The sequence below is a fragment of the Carex rostrata genome, chromosome 12, assembly GCF_964058835.1.
Source record: "Carex rostrata chromosome 12, lpCarRost1.2, whole genome shotgun sequence".
Taxonomy (NCBI): Eukaryota; Viridiplantae; Streptophyta; class Magnoliopsida; order Poales; family Cyperaceae; genus Carex; species Carex rostrata.
Genome location: NC_135929.1, coordinates 12,071,959 through 12,089,442, shown reverse-complemented (window position 1 = coordinate 12,089,442; position 17,484 = coordinate 12,071,959). Strand labels below are relative to the sequence as shown.

The following is a 17,484-nucleotide window of genomic DNA, read 5'->3' as shown; positions in this document are numbered from 1 at the left end:
TTGATCTGGTCCGTTCGTTTCGGATCGGACGGACCAGATCAGATCTTGCCCGAATTTAAAAAAAACTCAAAATTTGGTGAACCCGTAATCCAGCCCGTCCGATCCGAAACGAACGGACCAGATCAAAACCACCGCTGCCCACCGCAGGAAAACCTCCGCAGAGGATACGCTCTCGGACTTAATCGGCATCCTTCATAGGAAGCGAATCCTCTGCGGAGTTTTTCCGTGCGTATCTTTTTAATCTGATATGTTCGTTTCGAATAGGACAGATTAGATTAAAAGTTTTGCAAATTTTAATTTTTTTTCAATTCGGGCAAGATCTGATCTGGTCCGTCCAATTCAAAACGAACGTACCAGACTAAAAGCTCTGCAGAGGATACGCTTCCATCCTTCATATACCTAATCTAATGTCCAGGGAATCGTATCCGAGCTTTTAAATCGAACGGACAGAAAGAGGGCAGGACAAATTTTGAGAATTTTTTCAATTCGGACAAGATCTGATTTGGTTCGTTCGATTTAAAACTAATGGATCAGATTAAAAGCTCCGCAGAGGATATGATTCCTAATACCCAGATGGTATAGATATATACAAAATTATATATAGTACTAAATTTTATATTTGTACGTACAGTTATATAATATGAGTTTCGATTACCATAATTTTTAGAGTTATTACAAAGTTATTATAATCATTTTCTACATTTACAAAATCCAAATCGTAGATCCAAACCGTTCAACATGATCTCCACAATAAAATGTGCTTGCAGATCAAATTCAGACCATTGAATTTTGTACCCATCTTAATAAATAGAAAAAAAAATTCAAAAAATATAAAATTTGATATGGAAATACATTTTATTGTAGAGATCATGTTGAACGGTTTGGATTGACGAATTAGAATTTGAAAATGTAAAAAATAGTTGTGGTAACTCAAAATTACGGTAATTAGATCCCTTCTCATAGAATATTTAATATTATGATGAGATTTATTTATACAATATTCTATAAAAAAATTATTAATTTATGACAAGATTGATTTGTACCACATCTTATGTAATTTTATGAAATTAGCAAACAAAAAATTTAAATTAATTGGACCAACAATTATAAATTCTTTTGTATTATACAATATTATGTACATAGTATCTTCCTTTACAAATCCATAAAAGGAAATAGATATATTTGGCTTAGTAAATTAATCAGAAATTGGATTTCAATATTGCATGATAGAAAGGAAATAATTAAAAGTGTATTTACACAACTCAAATAAATATAAATAAATCCAGAAAAATGTGCAAATATTTGTACAAGACTGCAAAACCATGTTTGTACAATTGTGATAAACAATCACGCCTTTGTGTAGTAAATATCTAAGAAAAAAGTTGACTTTTCAATTCATTTCAAGCTTTGGATTGGAAAGTATATATAATAGAAAGAAATGATTTCCTTAAGGGCGTGCTCCAATTGAAGGTACGCCGAAGGAAGGGAGGAGGAAAACACTGTGCGGAAGGGAAGAGATCGTCAGACCGTATCTGATTGACGGTTCTTTCCTGCTCCAAAAGGAGAGATTTGAAGAGGTAGCAGAGGGTAGGCAATACTGTGCGGAGGGGAAGAGAGGAGGCTGCTGTGCTTTGTTTTGGCCAGATCTGTACCCCCAATTTGGCGTGTAAAAAATATTGTTCGGAGGGTTGGCTACCTCCATCGCTCCTTCCTTTCCTTCCCTTTAATGAGGCATTACCTTCTGCGTTCTGGAGCACAGCCTAAGTGAATTTGAATGAGCTTAGTGCTTCATTTGTTATTTTATGGGTTTCATCATAAAAATGATAAATCCTTTTGTCGTCTCTCCCTTACAAAGTTTACTCGATTCTATAATGAGAATGTTCCAAGAACTTGCCTTTGGTCTAGTGGCAAAGACACATAGCTCCCATGTGAAAGGTCATGAGTTCGAAACCCACAAAGTGAGAAAATCTTCTATAATATAGATAAGAGTTTGAAAGTGTGTTGGATGGCTTGACCTCCAACTCATGATTTCAAAAAAATAATAATGAGAAGGTTCCCAGGCTAGAGGGGTGGCAGTAGAGCCACATATGGGCACGATCCATCCAACTGGTACAACAAATGGAGGGACAGGTACTGGTAAAATTTGTAGGAAGTATGTGGAGCAAGCACATAACCTTGCAAATTGGGTGCGCAAAACAAAGAATACTTTCAATGGATATGCTGGGGAGACATTTACAGAAGGCATGAAGATGACAACACAATTGGATTCAACAAGATTCAGCTACGCAAACAATAATTAAAGCAAGGAGACTGTTTCAAGCATAGAGATGGTATCGCAGCATTTACAAAAATGAAAGGGAAAGTTACAGCTAGGCCCCCAAATTATCCTATTTTCACAGAAATTAAAGGAGCGGGGATTTATTTGTTTCCAGCTTTTTAAATTAGCTGTTAATTTAGTTGCTATTTTAACTTTTGACGAAAAGTTTGGGGACCGAATCTCCTGCCCCCTTATGGGCAGGATTTTCCTGCCCTCATCTTAATCTAGCCGTTCAATTTGCTTTCGGATTTGCGCTATGATAAAACCTTTGATGAAACGGAAAACTTAAAACTCCTCCGTTAACTCCCTTTTCCTTCCAACTAATCTCTCATTTTCTCCTTCTTCTCATGTGTTTCTCTTCTTCATTTCTCTCTTGTTGTCTCCTTCCTCTCCTACGTTTCTTCCCTCCATCCCTCTCGCTCTCCTTCCTCTCCTACGTTTCTCCTCTCCATCTCTTTCATTTGAGTAATTAAACAACAAACATCTCCATTAATTTTCTTGTCTATGCTTGTTAATATATCTTTTGCATTCTTAAAAACATTGCGACATTTGATAGATATTATCAGAGAAAAGAAAATAACCAAGTTCTCCCAATAAAATTTCAACAACCAGTTTGGGTCTTTCTATGATAGTTCAAGGACTAAAAATGAAAATTTCCCTTGCTTGGTTTGACACCCCTTTATTAAATTGTACTTCATATCTTTAAACTAGATGTTTTGCACCAACCCACGCACTCACAGTACCAGTTCAAGACCAATGGACCAAAGAAATACCTGACAGTAACTATTCTAAGGTTTCAACTTTCAAGAGATTCTCTGGCTTTTCTTTGATATTTTTATCTTCCAAGTAAATATTTTTTTAAAAGTTAAACTAACCAAAGAAAAAATTATTAGCATTCACCCCTTTTTGTTTTGACTTTTGACATACTTCATAGAGTTAGGCATTACATCACATAACTAAAAGGGAGCATGGCAAATTGGCAACCATACAATGATAGCTAAATTTCTGTCTTCAATCTAAAATAAATTTCTTGTCTATGTTTGTTTCTTTTGCATCTCTATTAAACATCTCTGCAAATGAGTAAAAAGTTGTTAACATTTTTTAGTGCATAGTGGTCAATTAGGATATGAATTATGCAATTTCTTATTTCAAAATATAAACTCTGACATGTTAGACCCGTAAATGAGTGGTACCAAAACAAACAATGGTTGGTAATGGTATATACCAGTTTGTAACAAAACATTATAATTGATAAATTTTGAAGACAACACATAAACTGGTACTGAAGGTGAAAACTGAAAACTGAAAACCTCATGTCCTTTTGATTAAGTTATATTTGTTTTACTATTTGCTTTTAATTTAATTACTTGGTATGCTTATTTATGGTAGGACTGAACATGTTTGTATGATTGATATGGAAATTTGGATAAAATCTGGACTGAAATTGAATTCCTTGATGTTATCTTTCATAGTACATGTCCAATAGTGAAGCATAGAATTAATCATTATAATTAATTTTTTGTTATTTTTGATCTTAGTCCCAACATATATTATATACACACCAATATAGAGAACTAAATACAAAATTAAATTGTATTGTAAGATAATTATATCAAAAATTTTACGAATGCTATTGTCTCACAAAAATAGGTATTAGGATATCTTCTGACCACATCACTAATTACCTTCGACAGGGAGGAGTTTTTGGTGCTTTATTTATGGTAGTTATAATTATTTTATACATATAGAGGCAAGTTTATACAATTATCGAGCACTTAGCACACTATAAATTGAAATAGCTGCTGTGCAAAATAAAACATCTTTTGCATTATTCTACGGGGGTGTCATACTTTCTTATTCCTCTTATGTGCATTTTTTTTTTTACTTTGTTTTTTTTCAAAAGAAATGGATCAGCCCCACAAACCATGAAATATGAAATGACAACCATCAGATCCATCGTTTTTTAATTAACTTAGTTTACACAAACAAAATAGTAACGGCCCATCTACTTCACATAATCATGTGTTACCGACAACTGATAAAAGGTTTTTCGGGTCACAAACAAAACAGAGGCACATCCTTAAAGAGTTAAGACCATATATGTCCAGCTCTTTTGCCAACGTAAAACGCAGGAGAAACGCACGAGAAACGCAGGAGAGGAAGGAGAGCCAGAGGGATGGAGAGAAGAAACGTAGGAGAGGAAGGAGAGAGCGAGAGAGAAATGAAGAAGAGAAACACATGAAGAGGGAGGAGAAAACGAGAGATTAGTCGGAAGGAAAAGGGAGTTAACGGAGGAGTTTTAAGTTTTCCGTTCCATCAAAGGCTTCATCATAGCGCAAATCCAAAGGCAAATCGAACGGCTAGATTAAGATGAGGGCAGGAAAATCCTGCCCATAAGGGGGCAGGAGATTCGGTCCCAAAAGTTTGTCCCTTTCATAGATGTATTTAGGACCATGTAATAGTTTGAATTTTTTTCTCTTAATATAATATGCTACGTGTTTCTCTTCAAAAAAAAAAATAGTGCCACATTAATTTTTCATACTGCACTCATTGTCTTGTTCCCTCTGATACTCTTTTCTCAATTGTCAAAGTATTTCGTACTTGTGTTTCGTTCAAAGTCAAAAGAGTATTAAAATCAGTGAGAATATTGCCCTTCATTTGATGAAGAAAATGATTTTCCGTTTTTTAGGTTGCTAATTAAGTCGCCTTATCGGACATATATATATAACTGCAATATTTCTCTGTTTCAGTGGCTGGTATACTTCTTGGCCTTTGTTGTTATTAATCAGTTGGAAGATTTCTCTCACTTTCTTTATTAGTTATGTTTCTTACTTTCTTAATTAGTTAATAAGAAATAATGCAAGGGCAAAATAGGTACTTATTGAGAAAGTTTTCTCTTAGCTCTCAATATTTTAATTTGTGCCCTTAAAATAGCACTCCCCGTATCAGATAGATTGCACCAAAACCCCTCAAAATTGAAAACAAATGTAAATCATCCATCGTCAATCGAACAGAGTTAAATATCCCCATAAACCTTATATAGCAAAAACGGCAGGGTATAAATATCAGATATTGCAATTTTTCCTAACTCTTAATAAAATAATTTTTATATCAGGCAAGTTTGGATCCATTGACAGTTCAAAAAAGTAAGTGCATATATAAAAACCTCTCTCTCTATTTTCTGTATTCTGTCCTTTTCTCATTGAAAAAAAAAAAAAAACCTTTACAGAACCCCTCCAAAACCTCAAAATTTCATATACTGCTCCACCTCCAAAATCAATATTCCTAAAACATGGAAAATGACATCGCCACCCTCATCACTTGTTTCATTGTCATTGTTTTTGTGATGGGAAACAGTTAATATGCAGGGGAATCTTCAATAATTGTAGAGAACTAAGAATTACACAGTATAAACTAGCTTTTCAGAATTCAAAACAGGCAAACAATACAGTTTCATGTTTTGTCAGGGTGAACATGATACTTTCAATTTTTACAGAAATAAGCAAAAAATTCCCCCCTTTGTATAGAAAAAAAAATGTACCCGAAGCAGCATTGACTCGGGACTTGATGTGCCTTTATCTCTTACCCATTCAGTGATAAATGGCATTACCAAGTTTCTTCCGAGCTCTAACATTTTTAAAATTCATTTAAGACATTAAAAATTCACTAAACATTTTTAAAAATCCAAAACATAAATAAATGTGCAGTTACGGCCTCTGTTTTTGGACGAAACAGGCTGTTTTGGCCTTTCCAAAAAAGCTGTATTTTCTACAAAGGTCAAAATAGTCTGTTTTGGCCAGAAACAGAAGCTGAAACTGTACAAATCTAATGCAATTTAAATTCAAAAACTGGGGTCCAGGTACAGATTAGTATGACTCAGTGGGGGGTTACTATGGGTCCTGGTATGGGTTAGTACGGGGGTCTGGGGGGTTAGAGGGGTTTGGTCCGGGTTAGTACGGGTTTAGGTCCAGTTTAGTACAGGTTTAGAGGAGTTTGGGGGGGGGGGGGGGGGGGGGGGGGGGGGGGGGGCAGGGCAGGTTCAAACAGGTCGGGGGTTCACTGGGATCGTGTTTTCAAGGGTCTAAAATAAAAAAGTCAGATCAAATCCCTACTAGACCCGATCCGAGGATTGGTCCGGGTAGGGTGCGGTCTCAGTAGTGTATTAATAATACCCGGGTCGGGTATACCCTAACCTGCCCTTCTGTGTCCGCTGCTCGGGGGTACCCGTGCTCGAGCCCAGGTATGGGTCGGGTAGGGGCAAAAACCGGACCGGATGAAGTTTTTTGGACCCATACCCGACCATACCCGTACCCGACCTTACCCGTACCCGACTTTACCCTACCCGGGTACTCGTCTACCCTTACCCGTACCCATACCCTTATACCCGACCCAATAATTCAAACCCCAAATTCAAATTCCCCCCCCCCCCCCCCAATTCAATTTAATTTTTGTTTTTAAAATTCTGTTTTTTAATTTCTGTTTTTATTTCTTTTTTTTAATTTCTGTTTTTTAATTTCTGTGTTTTAATTTTTATTTTTAAAATTTTGTTTTAAAATTTTGTTTTTATTTCTGTTTTTAAAATTCTGTTTTTAATTTCTGTTTTTTTAATTTCTGTTTTGTAATTTATGTTTTTAAAATTCTATTTTAATTTCTGTTTTTTTATTTATATTTTATTGTTTTAAAGTAAAAAAAAAAACATAACAAAAAAAGAAAAAAAAATAACAGGAAAAAAAACGGGAAAAAAATAAAAAAAAAAAAAGAAAAAAGAAAAGAAAAAAAAGGACCTATCCGGACTGCCCTTCCCGGCCCGCCCTACCCGGACGACCCTACCCCTCAAGGGTACCGCGGGCAAGGGTATAGGACGGGCAGAGTACGGTTTTTGAAAAAAATACCCGTGCCCGACCTCTACCCGTGCCCCTGCCCGGGTATATCAGGCCCGTGCCCTGCCCGAGATTAATACACTAGGTCTCAGGTTGAAAATATTATATAACTAAAACAACTTTTCTTTAGTCCAAAACCATGAAATCATGATTGCGGATACGAATAGAGCCCTGATTCTTCTAACTCGTTCCTAGCAAATGAAAGGAAACTAGCTTCTGTTAATTTATAACTCACTACACTACTGTTATAGTCACGAAGTGCAAGGCTTTCAAATGGATCTCTGTTGTGGCTTGACTTGTAGTCAACGGGTACAGTAAAGAGTCTTTATTATTAATTGTTCACACTTCACAGGCGACAGCGACACGGCATGCTCTGCCCACGGTTCTTGTATTTGGAATCCCTTTTTCCAAAAGATAAAATTGGATGGAAAGATAAAAGAGAATCTATTCCTTTACCAAAATATAAAATTGGATGGAAAGATAAAGGAGAGTCTATTCCTTTTCTAAAAGATAAAATTGGATGGAAAGATAAAAGAGAATCTATTTGAATTGTCCTATTCAATTTGAAATAGATGATTAGATTCAAAAAAAAAAAAAAGCCTCTTGGAATTTAAATCAAGAGATTTTCTTCTTATTTTAAAAAAATAGTATGATTAAGTTTTAGAGTGTACTCTCATATGAGGAAATTTTAAATGCCTTTATTTTTTATCTCCATTTTCAAAACTATAATTACTTAAAATTAAAAACTAAAATATCAAAATAAATCTATATTATTTTTTCCATACACATTTAAGATATCATGAAATTTCGATTTGTATTTTGATTAATATCATAAGAAATGTATATATACTTTAATTTTTTTAATTTTCAACATTTAAAAAAAGAGTAATTATATATACTTTAATTTTTTTAATTTTCAACATTTAAAAAAAAGAGTAATTATATTGTCCCCCAGCTTTAGTCCCCTATCTGTCCCACGATCTCTAACGACCAATCAACTATTAACTGTATTTTCCTATCAACAAAAACTTATAAATTCGTTCTCCTAAACTCTCATCTTCATCTTCTCCTCTCTCTCCATGTGAGCTCATCCAGTTGTGATCGCTGACCACAGGAGAGCGTGGTGCACCGTCGAGATCCGGTGAGAAAAGCGTGGTGCACTATCGAGATCCGATGATGAGATCTGGTGCGATTCGGCACAATCTTACCTCGTCTCCGATGAGATCCGACGAAGAGAGCGTGGTGCATCGTCGGAGAGAGTCTATGCTAGCCTGTCGGCGGGAAAAGCGTGGTGCACTATCGACTGCTCCTCATATAGCATGGGTTCCCATGATGTCAAAAGTCATTATTTCCTACCTAGAATTTTAGCAGTGCTTTTTCGAGAGAGAGCACAAAGGGTCGTTTGAATGCTCATATCCTGGCACTGATTGTTGGGTTTTGACGGTTCAAACCCATTGATTAAGTCTGTTGGGGTTTTGACGGTTCAAACTCATTTATTTGCTTAAGCTGCGAAAAGAGTAAAACAAAAAATTTTATATCTAACTTAAGCTACGGATTAAATGAATCAAGAAGATCCGTTTAATCCTATTTACAGATCTACTCCATAATTGATTTTCTAAAGCTTTAATCTATTTACAAATTAAATAGATTAATATAACAATTTATACCTTGTTTCCAAATCACAGTTGGAATGCAGATCGAGCGAGAAGAGCTACATCGGGAATGACTCGTCTCGGAGCATTAGACGTCTGATGCCTCTATCGGTTATCCACTAGGACTAACCGGAGAGCGGTTTATTTCTTTTGCCAGAAATACTATAAATCGCGAAATTCTACAAAAACACTATTCACAGAGAAAAAGACGAAAACCCGTAAACACGAATTTTCGGTTACTCAGTTTCACAAATAAGCAAAACTGACATACCGTGAAATTCGGGAAAACACTATTCATCGATCCCGTAAATATACTTCACAACAACCCGCAAGATTATACGTCAACTACGTATAACTTTCTTTTCTCAACCGAAACACTATTTGGGAGAGAAACCGAGAAAGAGAGAAAATATCGATTCGTTTCGACAGGAAACGATACGAGTGAATTAGTATTTTATTCTCTCCATGCACCCCTCTATTTATATTCTCTAAAATGGTGTGAAAAGACCAAAATATCCCTATGACAAGGCATGCCACCTAGGGGGTGAGGTGTTATGTGGATAGGATTGATGACGTGTCATCTGGATAGGATCGATGACATGTCATGCGGATAAGGACGAATCTGAAAAGACCCGAATGCCCTTGGCCCGAATACAATCAATATCCGTATAATTATTCTGAACAATTATATTTCTTGCGGTTGTTGTTTCGGTAACTTTTATACAACGTAACGTGTACGTTTATAAATTAACTGTTGTTTCTGCTTGTCATTTTTATATGACATTTATAATTTAATTATATCACGTATAATTAATTATAACCATCTTACTATTGATCATAACTAATTTATAATCAATCACAATAAGATTCTCCGATTAACTCCTATATGGTGTGACCCAATAGGATCCGTGTTATGTTGGTAAATAGAATTAAAACTGTTTTAACTTCTATAATCATGAGCGGCATCTGGCATAATATATCATGACCATCCAATTACACAGATGATGCTGTAATGTAGAATATCACGATCCAGTAAATAATTTACTTGTGTCAGTTCTTCTGTCTCATAGCTATCAGATCAGTTTCAAGGTAGATGTGTGTCATCCTTGCTAATTGAATCTTTTCTTGATCTTGAGCAGATTATCAAATATAATTACTCTTGTAATTATACCGCATGCAGATAATCTAACTCTACCAAGGGGCCTAGTGATGCTATAGCTCGTACAAAAAATACGAGGGACAATAGTACTTTTGGTAAACCATCACTTCCTTAGCTAAGCTATACATATGGAAGTGCTACCGTTATGACTGTTTTTTATGGACAGCGTTAGATAACACTCACACATACACATCTATTCAATGTTTCATTCGGGGTCTGTCAAATACCATGTTCCTATAACATGTATATATGTGATTAAAATGACATCTCGTGTCAAGTGGTTTGTAAAACTTAACCATATTTTAATCCACATACTTACCTTACACCGGTAATTAGTGTTCCTGCTAATTACCTTGGTCAGTGACCTTTTAAGAGTATACATCATCTTAATTATGGAGTTTCACAATTTCAGTCATGAACTCGAAATGATTCATAATACAATAATACTCAAGGCAACAAAATGATATATAATTAAACATCCAATTCATGAACAAAGCTTTATGATAATTTATCGTATTATTGACTTCTAGATTATTACACTAACACTGATACCCTGGTTGTTGAAGGTATTTTCGCAAATACTCTCCTGATGACGTTACCGGTCGCTGAATGACGTCACCTGGTCGCTGATACTTTATCTGCAACTAAATTTTTTTGGTCGCTGTTGTTTTTTGTTGACGTCGTGAAATGCTATCTGCGACCAAAAAAACGATCGCTGATAGTAAAACCCGGTCACAGATACCCAAATTATCAGAGACCAATTTGAATGGTTGTTGAAACTTCAAACTGGTCGCTGATACTGTTTTCATCAGAGACCAAAATTTTCGGTTGCTGATAATCTTCTGTCAGGTTTTTGGGGTTTTATTATTATTTAAATTTGTACCATTTAATAATTGATACCACACCTACCAACATACAACATACAACATACAACATACAAACATTTATAAACAAACATCGATACATACACATGCATACAAGACATCGATACATACAAAATACATATATACATAAATATAGGAAACTGCATACCATATCATCAAACATAAACATCGAAATATCCAAGTAACATAAACATAAATATCGAATAACATAAACAGTATCATCTAAATGTTGAGTACCATCTAAACAAGATATAAATACTTAAACATCTGAAAGGTACCATATAAACAAGGTATAAATACCTCACTATCTAAGCAGTACCATCGTCGTCAACATTCGAGCACTGCCCCTCGTCATCATTGCCATCATGATCCTCATTATCATGAGGAGCGGGCATCGAGGCATCCTGAGGAGCGGGCATCGAGGCCTGCTGCGAGCCCGAACCTCCCTGTGAAGTTGTAAGAAAGTAGTTTAGATAATTAGAATATATGATTTAGGGTTCACAATTAAAAATACTAAAATATTGAATTTCGTACTTGAGCAGCTCTGAAAGCTAAGTTAATGCTATCAAGTACCCGAGAAGATACCATATCGATATACTCTTTTGTGAGATGCGGAGCCGGCGGCATAGAAGAATATAACTGTGAAGAATGCAACTGAGCACTGCTAGACCCACTGGAGCGAAACGTGCCTCTCGTCTTGCCTGGAACATTAAAAATAAGACAATTAGTACTATCTTACAAAACTAAAAATAAATTTAAAATTTTAAGGAATGATTATTTTACCTGGAGCACCGAGATCATAGTTATCGTCATGAGCATTCTGATCATCGATTCCCATAGAGTTCAAGACATCGTCGTCATAATTGGGCCCTATGCCTTTGTCATCTCCATACTTCGGCACTATAGCTCTCTTATTACTTTTCTGCAAATTTTGTTAAATATAATAATAATGTTATGTACAACAGAGAACCATAATATTTTATAAAACGATTCAAAAGTATTATTACCTGTGCTCTTTTGGAAATATATTCCCCCGGAGCACCGAGATCATAGTTATCGCCATGAGCATTCTGATCATCGATTCCCATAGAGTTCAAGACGCCGTCGTCGTAATTGGGCCCTATGCCTTTGTCATCTCCATACTTCGGCACTATAGCTCTCTTGTTACTTTTCTGCAAATTTTGTAAAATATAATAACAATGTTATGCACAACAGAGAACCATAATATTTTATAAAACAATTCAAAAGTATTATTACCTGTGCCCTTTTGGAAATATATTCCCCCGGAGCACCGAGATCATAGTTATCGCCATGAGCATTCTGATCATCGATTCCCATAAAGTTCAAGACGTCGTCGTCGTAATTGGGCCCCATGCCTTTGTCATCTCCATACTTCGTCACTATAGCTCTCTTATTACTTTTCTGCAAATTTTGTAAAATATAATAATAATGTTATGTACAATAGAGAACCGTAATATTTTATAAAACGATTCAAAAGTATTATTACCTGTGCCCTTTTGGAAATATATTCCCCCGGCTTCTTGTTCATATGAATCGGTTGGAACGGCTCATCGGAACATCTGGGTCCGGATTCTTTCTCTTGCTCCTGTTAAGAATTTGAAAGACAATTTTATTTTAAAAAAAATATTATCAAGGTTAGTTCGATTAGTTTCAATTCAAATGAAAATTGATAAATTTAATGAAAAACAGCTTACGAAGTTCGTCGTGGCCTCTGAACCTAAAGCTAAGGCGTTATTCAAAGCATTTTGCTGGCTTCGATTGGCGAATGCGCCGCTGCAACAATGATTGACGAGTCCGGACCAGTACCTTAATTTGATCCAGTCGTAGGGGGAAGAAGCAGTCTCACGTGCCTTCAACTCAAGCATTGAATCTCCAAACGACTTGGTTGCTGCCTTGTAGGCCTTATTCATCATATACTGCAGCCGTTTGTCAGCTATTTTTCTGAACGTATCATATGCAACTTTCTCAGATTCCTTCGATGCAAACTGAGAGTGCTTCTGCAATGCATAGTTCAAAACTAGTATCGTTGATTAGCTTAAAAAATAAAAAACAAGTAATTATTAGAGATTTTGTTTCAAAATTTTTTTTTTATCAAAAACTCTGTCTAGATAACTTTCTTATTATTATTATCGGGAAAATCCATGTATCTGGTGTACGGGCCAGAATATATATGCTGCACGTACTTCCTTTGAAATAACTTTAGGGACTTGCTTCGTAGTCTCTGGTTGCCCTTCATTAAAAGTCCTGCAAATAGAAATAATTATTACAATCACTACAATTAATGCATAATTACAACATACACAAAAAATGAATATTACCTGTGTTCCGATGTCTGAAGCACTGATTGCAAACTCAGATCTAGAGGCGGCGGAATATCTGCATTTTTACTGGGAATATTTCTCTGACTAGACTCTGCTTCGTCGTCCGCCGGTGCCTTTTCCTTTCCATTTATATTCGCCGTCATATCTAGAGTTGAGATGATAAAAATCAATTAGTTAAACTCAAGCGAATTGAAAAAAAAACAAGAAAATTTAAAGACATTAACCTAATACGTCAATTGAAAGATGATTAAAAAAAAACAAGTAATACGGAAAATATAGGTTTCAGATGTTAAGTGTAGAGTAACAACATGGTACCTTAAAGACAAAAATGTTTTAGGGGTTGTAGAAATACTGAAATATTGATAAATTTGCTCAGAAGAAACTGATCTTTTTTTTAGAGGATGCTATTAAAATTCAACCTTGGACAGTTTTTTGTTTGTTGAGTTTCTTTGCCAGGTTGTATTGGCAGATTTGTCAACCGCATTCTTTGAAATTCCAAGTTATTTGGTTCCTTGGAATAAATCCAACTATATATAGCTGTAGCATGAAAGTTCACAGGTGGGACATTCAGTAAAGATATTTGAGCACATTGACTACGTATACCATGCCAAAGTTTTTCTCTTTATATATATAGTGCTCCATCCCTTTATTGCTTGATTTAGGATACGTACTGAGATCTCAATTGAGGCCTAAATTTAAAAGGCGATATAAATAACCAATACCGCACCTCTAGAGCCTGACAGTAATTGTGATCCTACTGTCGGGGAGGGCATGAAATTATTAGGTGGGGAGCGTATTGGGTCTTCCGCTTTAGGCCGCCTACGTCGCTTCACAAACCAAAATGCGGCCCCAATGAAGCTCAGTGTCACGAGCCCGGCCACAACACCTATAGCTGCAGTTGCCTCTCGCGAAATCACACTATTGTGTGATGAACTGTTGTTGCTCGGGTTCACTGCACCAGGTCTACTTGTTGTTCTAGAGGGATAAACTGGAGGCTCAACTGGAGGGGGAACGGATAGCGATGGTAATGGAGGCGGTGTGGTCGGGACAGGGGGTGGCGGCAAGGTTGACAAGGGTGGCGGTGTTGAAGGGGGCGGGGATCGAATGGTTGGTAGGGGTGATGGTGGGGAAATGTAGTTGTAGGGCTCAGTATTGACCGGCAGAAGGGATGGCGGAGGTGCGGAAGAAGGTGGAGGTGGTTGTAATGCAGTTGGTGGTGGTGGTGGCGGGGAGGATGGTATTGGTTGCAATGCCGATGGTGGTGAAGTCGAAAGAGGCGGTGGAGGTGATGAAAGAGATGGGCAAGGTAAAGGAGGTGGTGGTGGTGGTGATGGGAGTGAAGAAGACTTGAGATGTCTGCGGTAATTCACGAGGGAACCCATTTCGATGGACAAGGTCTATGTATGTTATGCATGCTTTCATTAACCTCTTCTTCTATTAATAGTCTACCTCCATTTGCATGGAATAGCTTTCATAGAATTATTAATTGTTATGCTTATTTAGTTCAATTATTTAATTATAACCGGAAGGTGGTGAGTAACCCTTGTAAGTTGTAAGCTGTAAGCTGAGCCAAAAAAAACGTGCAATAATACCTGACACGTGGGGTCCACTCTCCTTCGGAATCCAAAACAGTTCATCATTGACTCAAAACAGTTGATCATTGACTCAGAAGTCAAAACAAAGTAAAATATAGTGATTAATTTACTTGATAAATATACAAAACCAGCTTAATTAATACAAGAGTTTGTTTTACAAAAAAATCAACATGCAAAAAACTATTGCAATTTTTTTATTACTTATTAGTCTGCATTTTAGAATAAATGAGTCTTCTGATACATACAAGGTGACATTTAAACATGTACTTATATTGTAAGCGTTATAAATAACCTATTCATTCTGAAAAAAATGACTAATTTGAAGACTAAAATTTGCACACTTCTCATGAGTTTTAGGCATGTGAGCATTGAACAAGTTTAACTGTTGAATTAAATTAATTATCAAGCTTAATTGCTTAACTGCAGTAAGTCTTCAATTCTGCAGCAAGTCTTCAATTCATTATTGAATAGCCTTCCTAGGCGTAGCTAATGTAGGAATCTATTTGGTTTGTCTTTGTTCAAGACTGTGAAGTTTCATACAAAATTTGAAAATTTTGAGAGATTTTGCTCTTTTTTCAGAAGAATTCTTTTAGCAGTTTTGACAAATTTTGAGAAATGATATCTTCTAATATGTTTTGAGATTTTGTATGAAACTTTACAGTCTTGCTCTACAATGTCAAGGCTGCTTGTCGGTCAATTTTCATGATTTTTGAAGATGTTTTGCTATGTTAACCAGAGGTGCAAAGTTGAGCTCAGAAGCACTCCTTCAGCAGTTCGGGCAATTTTCGAGAGATGAGATGTCACACCCCGTGGCCACGGGGTCGTGACAGTCCCCCGCCGTAAGCATACAATACCGTGTATACTTACAATGCAATTAACAATTCAATCAAAACAATAAGCAATATAAAACAAGTTTCTAAGTATAATCAGAGTACACAGTCTGGTCAGATATAATACAACAAAGTATCTCATCCGGATACCAACCAAAAGGCTAAACCTAGAATTATACAACAAAATATCTCTAGGGTCATATAAGGTAAACTACCAACGGCCTAAGGGGTGCAAACGGGTTGGATATTATCCGACTGTATCCGACTCTGTATTTGAAAATTTAATACGGATATCCGATATCCGAATATCCGTGCAGATACGGATACGGATATGGTTTTGAATTTTAATTATCCGTATCTGAATAGTAGATATATATTATATAATTTAATATGAATTATGAAAAAAATTATGTTATTCACTATTATAAAAAGCGGATATCCGTATCCATCTAATATCTGATCCGTATCCGAAAAATAAAAACGGATACGAATATGATTTTACCACTATCCGATCCGTTTGCAACCCTAAACGGCCTGCTACTCGCGTGCCTCCCCGGAATCGGACGCACCAGAACCTGTAAGGTAACCCGAAGGGTGGGGGTGAGAATAAATTCTCAGTGCGAAATTTGCCACAGTTAGATTATTGGACTTGCAATCAGACTCCATATTCAAAAATGAAACCCAAACCATCACAATTCAAACAGATATATATTCATTCATAAATAACAGAATGCCAATGTTCGACAACAATTAATCAAACTGAATCACAGTTAACGGAATTTCCAAGATGAATTTCAAACACAACACATATTTGGCTTAACTCGATTCATTAGGGCTTGTAGCAACTACAGATGTTCTTTCGAGCTGGACCCTTTATCAAACTCTCATCTGTAGGGTTACTGACACCTACAGACGTTCCACCAAGATGGACTCTTTATCTGACACCCATCTACAATTGCTTGGCTTAACAGTTTATTAAGGTCTGGTTCAAGTCACATAAAGAAAATTCTCTTTAGAATCATTTCCAATATTCGTAATATTCAATTGACCGTCCAAACGCATTAACACGTAGGAGAATGCCACCGAGCCACAGACGTTACACATGTCACCCACGATTTTCAATTCACACATCATAACATAATCACCCTCTCTCGTCCCAACCGGTACTCGGAAACATTGAGGGCCGTTCACCTAATGTGCCAGAAGGATCCTGGGAATCAAAGCCAGCTATACAGCTCGACTTTGCAAATTCATTGGATCCAAGTGCTCAACTTCGTAAATCCATTCACATACATAGTTCGTGGTGACTTTCAATCAAAATCAGATCATAATAGATCGACACAACCGACAACCATACCAGCAAGCAAATCACTCAAGTCACATCAATTCGAGTTTAATTTGATTGGGCTATGCAAATGATTTACACAATTCAATAATGCAATCAATCAGATATTCAACATGACAAACGAATAAACATTTTAATTCCTGAAAATAAAGTATCAAACAAGTCCAAGAATCCCGCACCTGATTACGACGAGCGTACCGCTTAATTAAGGATTGGGCGTCTCGAATTGCCCCGCAAAGTCTTGCTCGACCGAGCCTACACCTATATTGCACGTATACTAGGTTTAATCTTGGTTCACAAATTAAGTTCCCGTAACCGTTCAATTTACCGATTGGTTAACCCTAATTTGGTCAAAACTTCAAATTAGCCGTTAAACGTTCTAGAATTTCAGATCAAGAGGTAACCCTACAGATTACAAGTCTAATTGATTGAATTAAACTATTCAATTCACGATTATGCCCAATTTCAGTTTTGGCACGA

The 17,484-nt window shown here is 36.3% G+C and overlaps 1 protein-coding gene across 3 annotated transcripts; it reads right to left on the bottom strand.

The window, feature by feature from the left end:
- Positions 1-10,929: 10,929 nt before the first annotated feature.
- LOC144562908 (uncharacterized) lies at positions 10,930-14,708 on the bottom strand. 3 transcript variants are annotated; one of them, XM_078312264.1, is made up of 10 exons: positions 13,962-14,708; positions 13,232-13,379; positions 13,097-13,157; positions 12,608-12,910; positions 12,400-12,498; positions 12,150-12,314; positions 11,900-12,064; positions 11,676-11,814; positions 11,427-11,593; positions 10,930-11,338 (listed from the first exon to the last, which is right to left on the bottom strand). In XM_078312264.1, the coding sequence occupies exons 1-10, from the start codon at positions 14,614-14,616 to the stop codon at positions 11,201-11,203; spliced, it is 2,040 nt and encodes a 679-aa protein (XP_078168390.1). In that variant the 5' UTR covers positions 14,617-14,708; the 3' UTR covers positions 10,930-11,200. The 3 variants fall into 3 exon arrangements, with proteins under 3 accessions (XP_078168390.1, XP_078168391.1, XP_078168392.1); XM_078312265.1 differs by having other exon boundaries at positions 11,466-11,593; XM_078312266.1 differs by having other exon boundaries at positions 11,478-11,593.
- Between the last annotated feature and the right edge of the window lie 2,776 nt (positions 14,709-17,484).

Excerpts from the sequence above, each read along its gene's own strand:
- LOC144562908 (XM_078312264.1), bottom strand. The coding sequence starts at position 14,616 with ATGGGTTCCCTCGTGAATTACCGCAGACATCTCAAGTCTTCTTCACTC. Across the intron at positions 13,380-13,961 it reads ATTACTGTCAGGCTCTAGAG|ATATGACGGCGAATATAAAT; the intron begins GTGCGGTATTGG and ends TCTCAACTCTAG. Across the intron at positions 11,594-11,675 it reads CTATGATCTCGGTGCTCCAG|GCAAGACGAGAGGCACGTTT; the intron begins GTAAAATAATCA and ends TTAATGTTCCAG.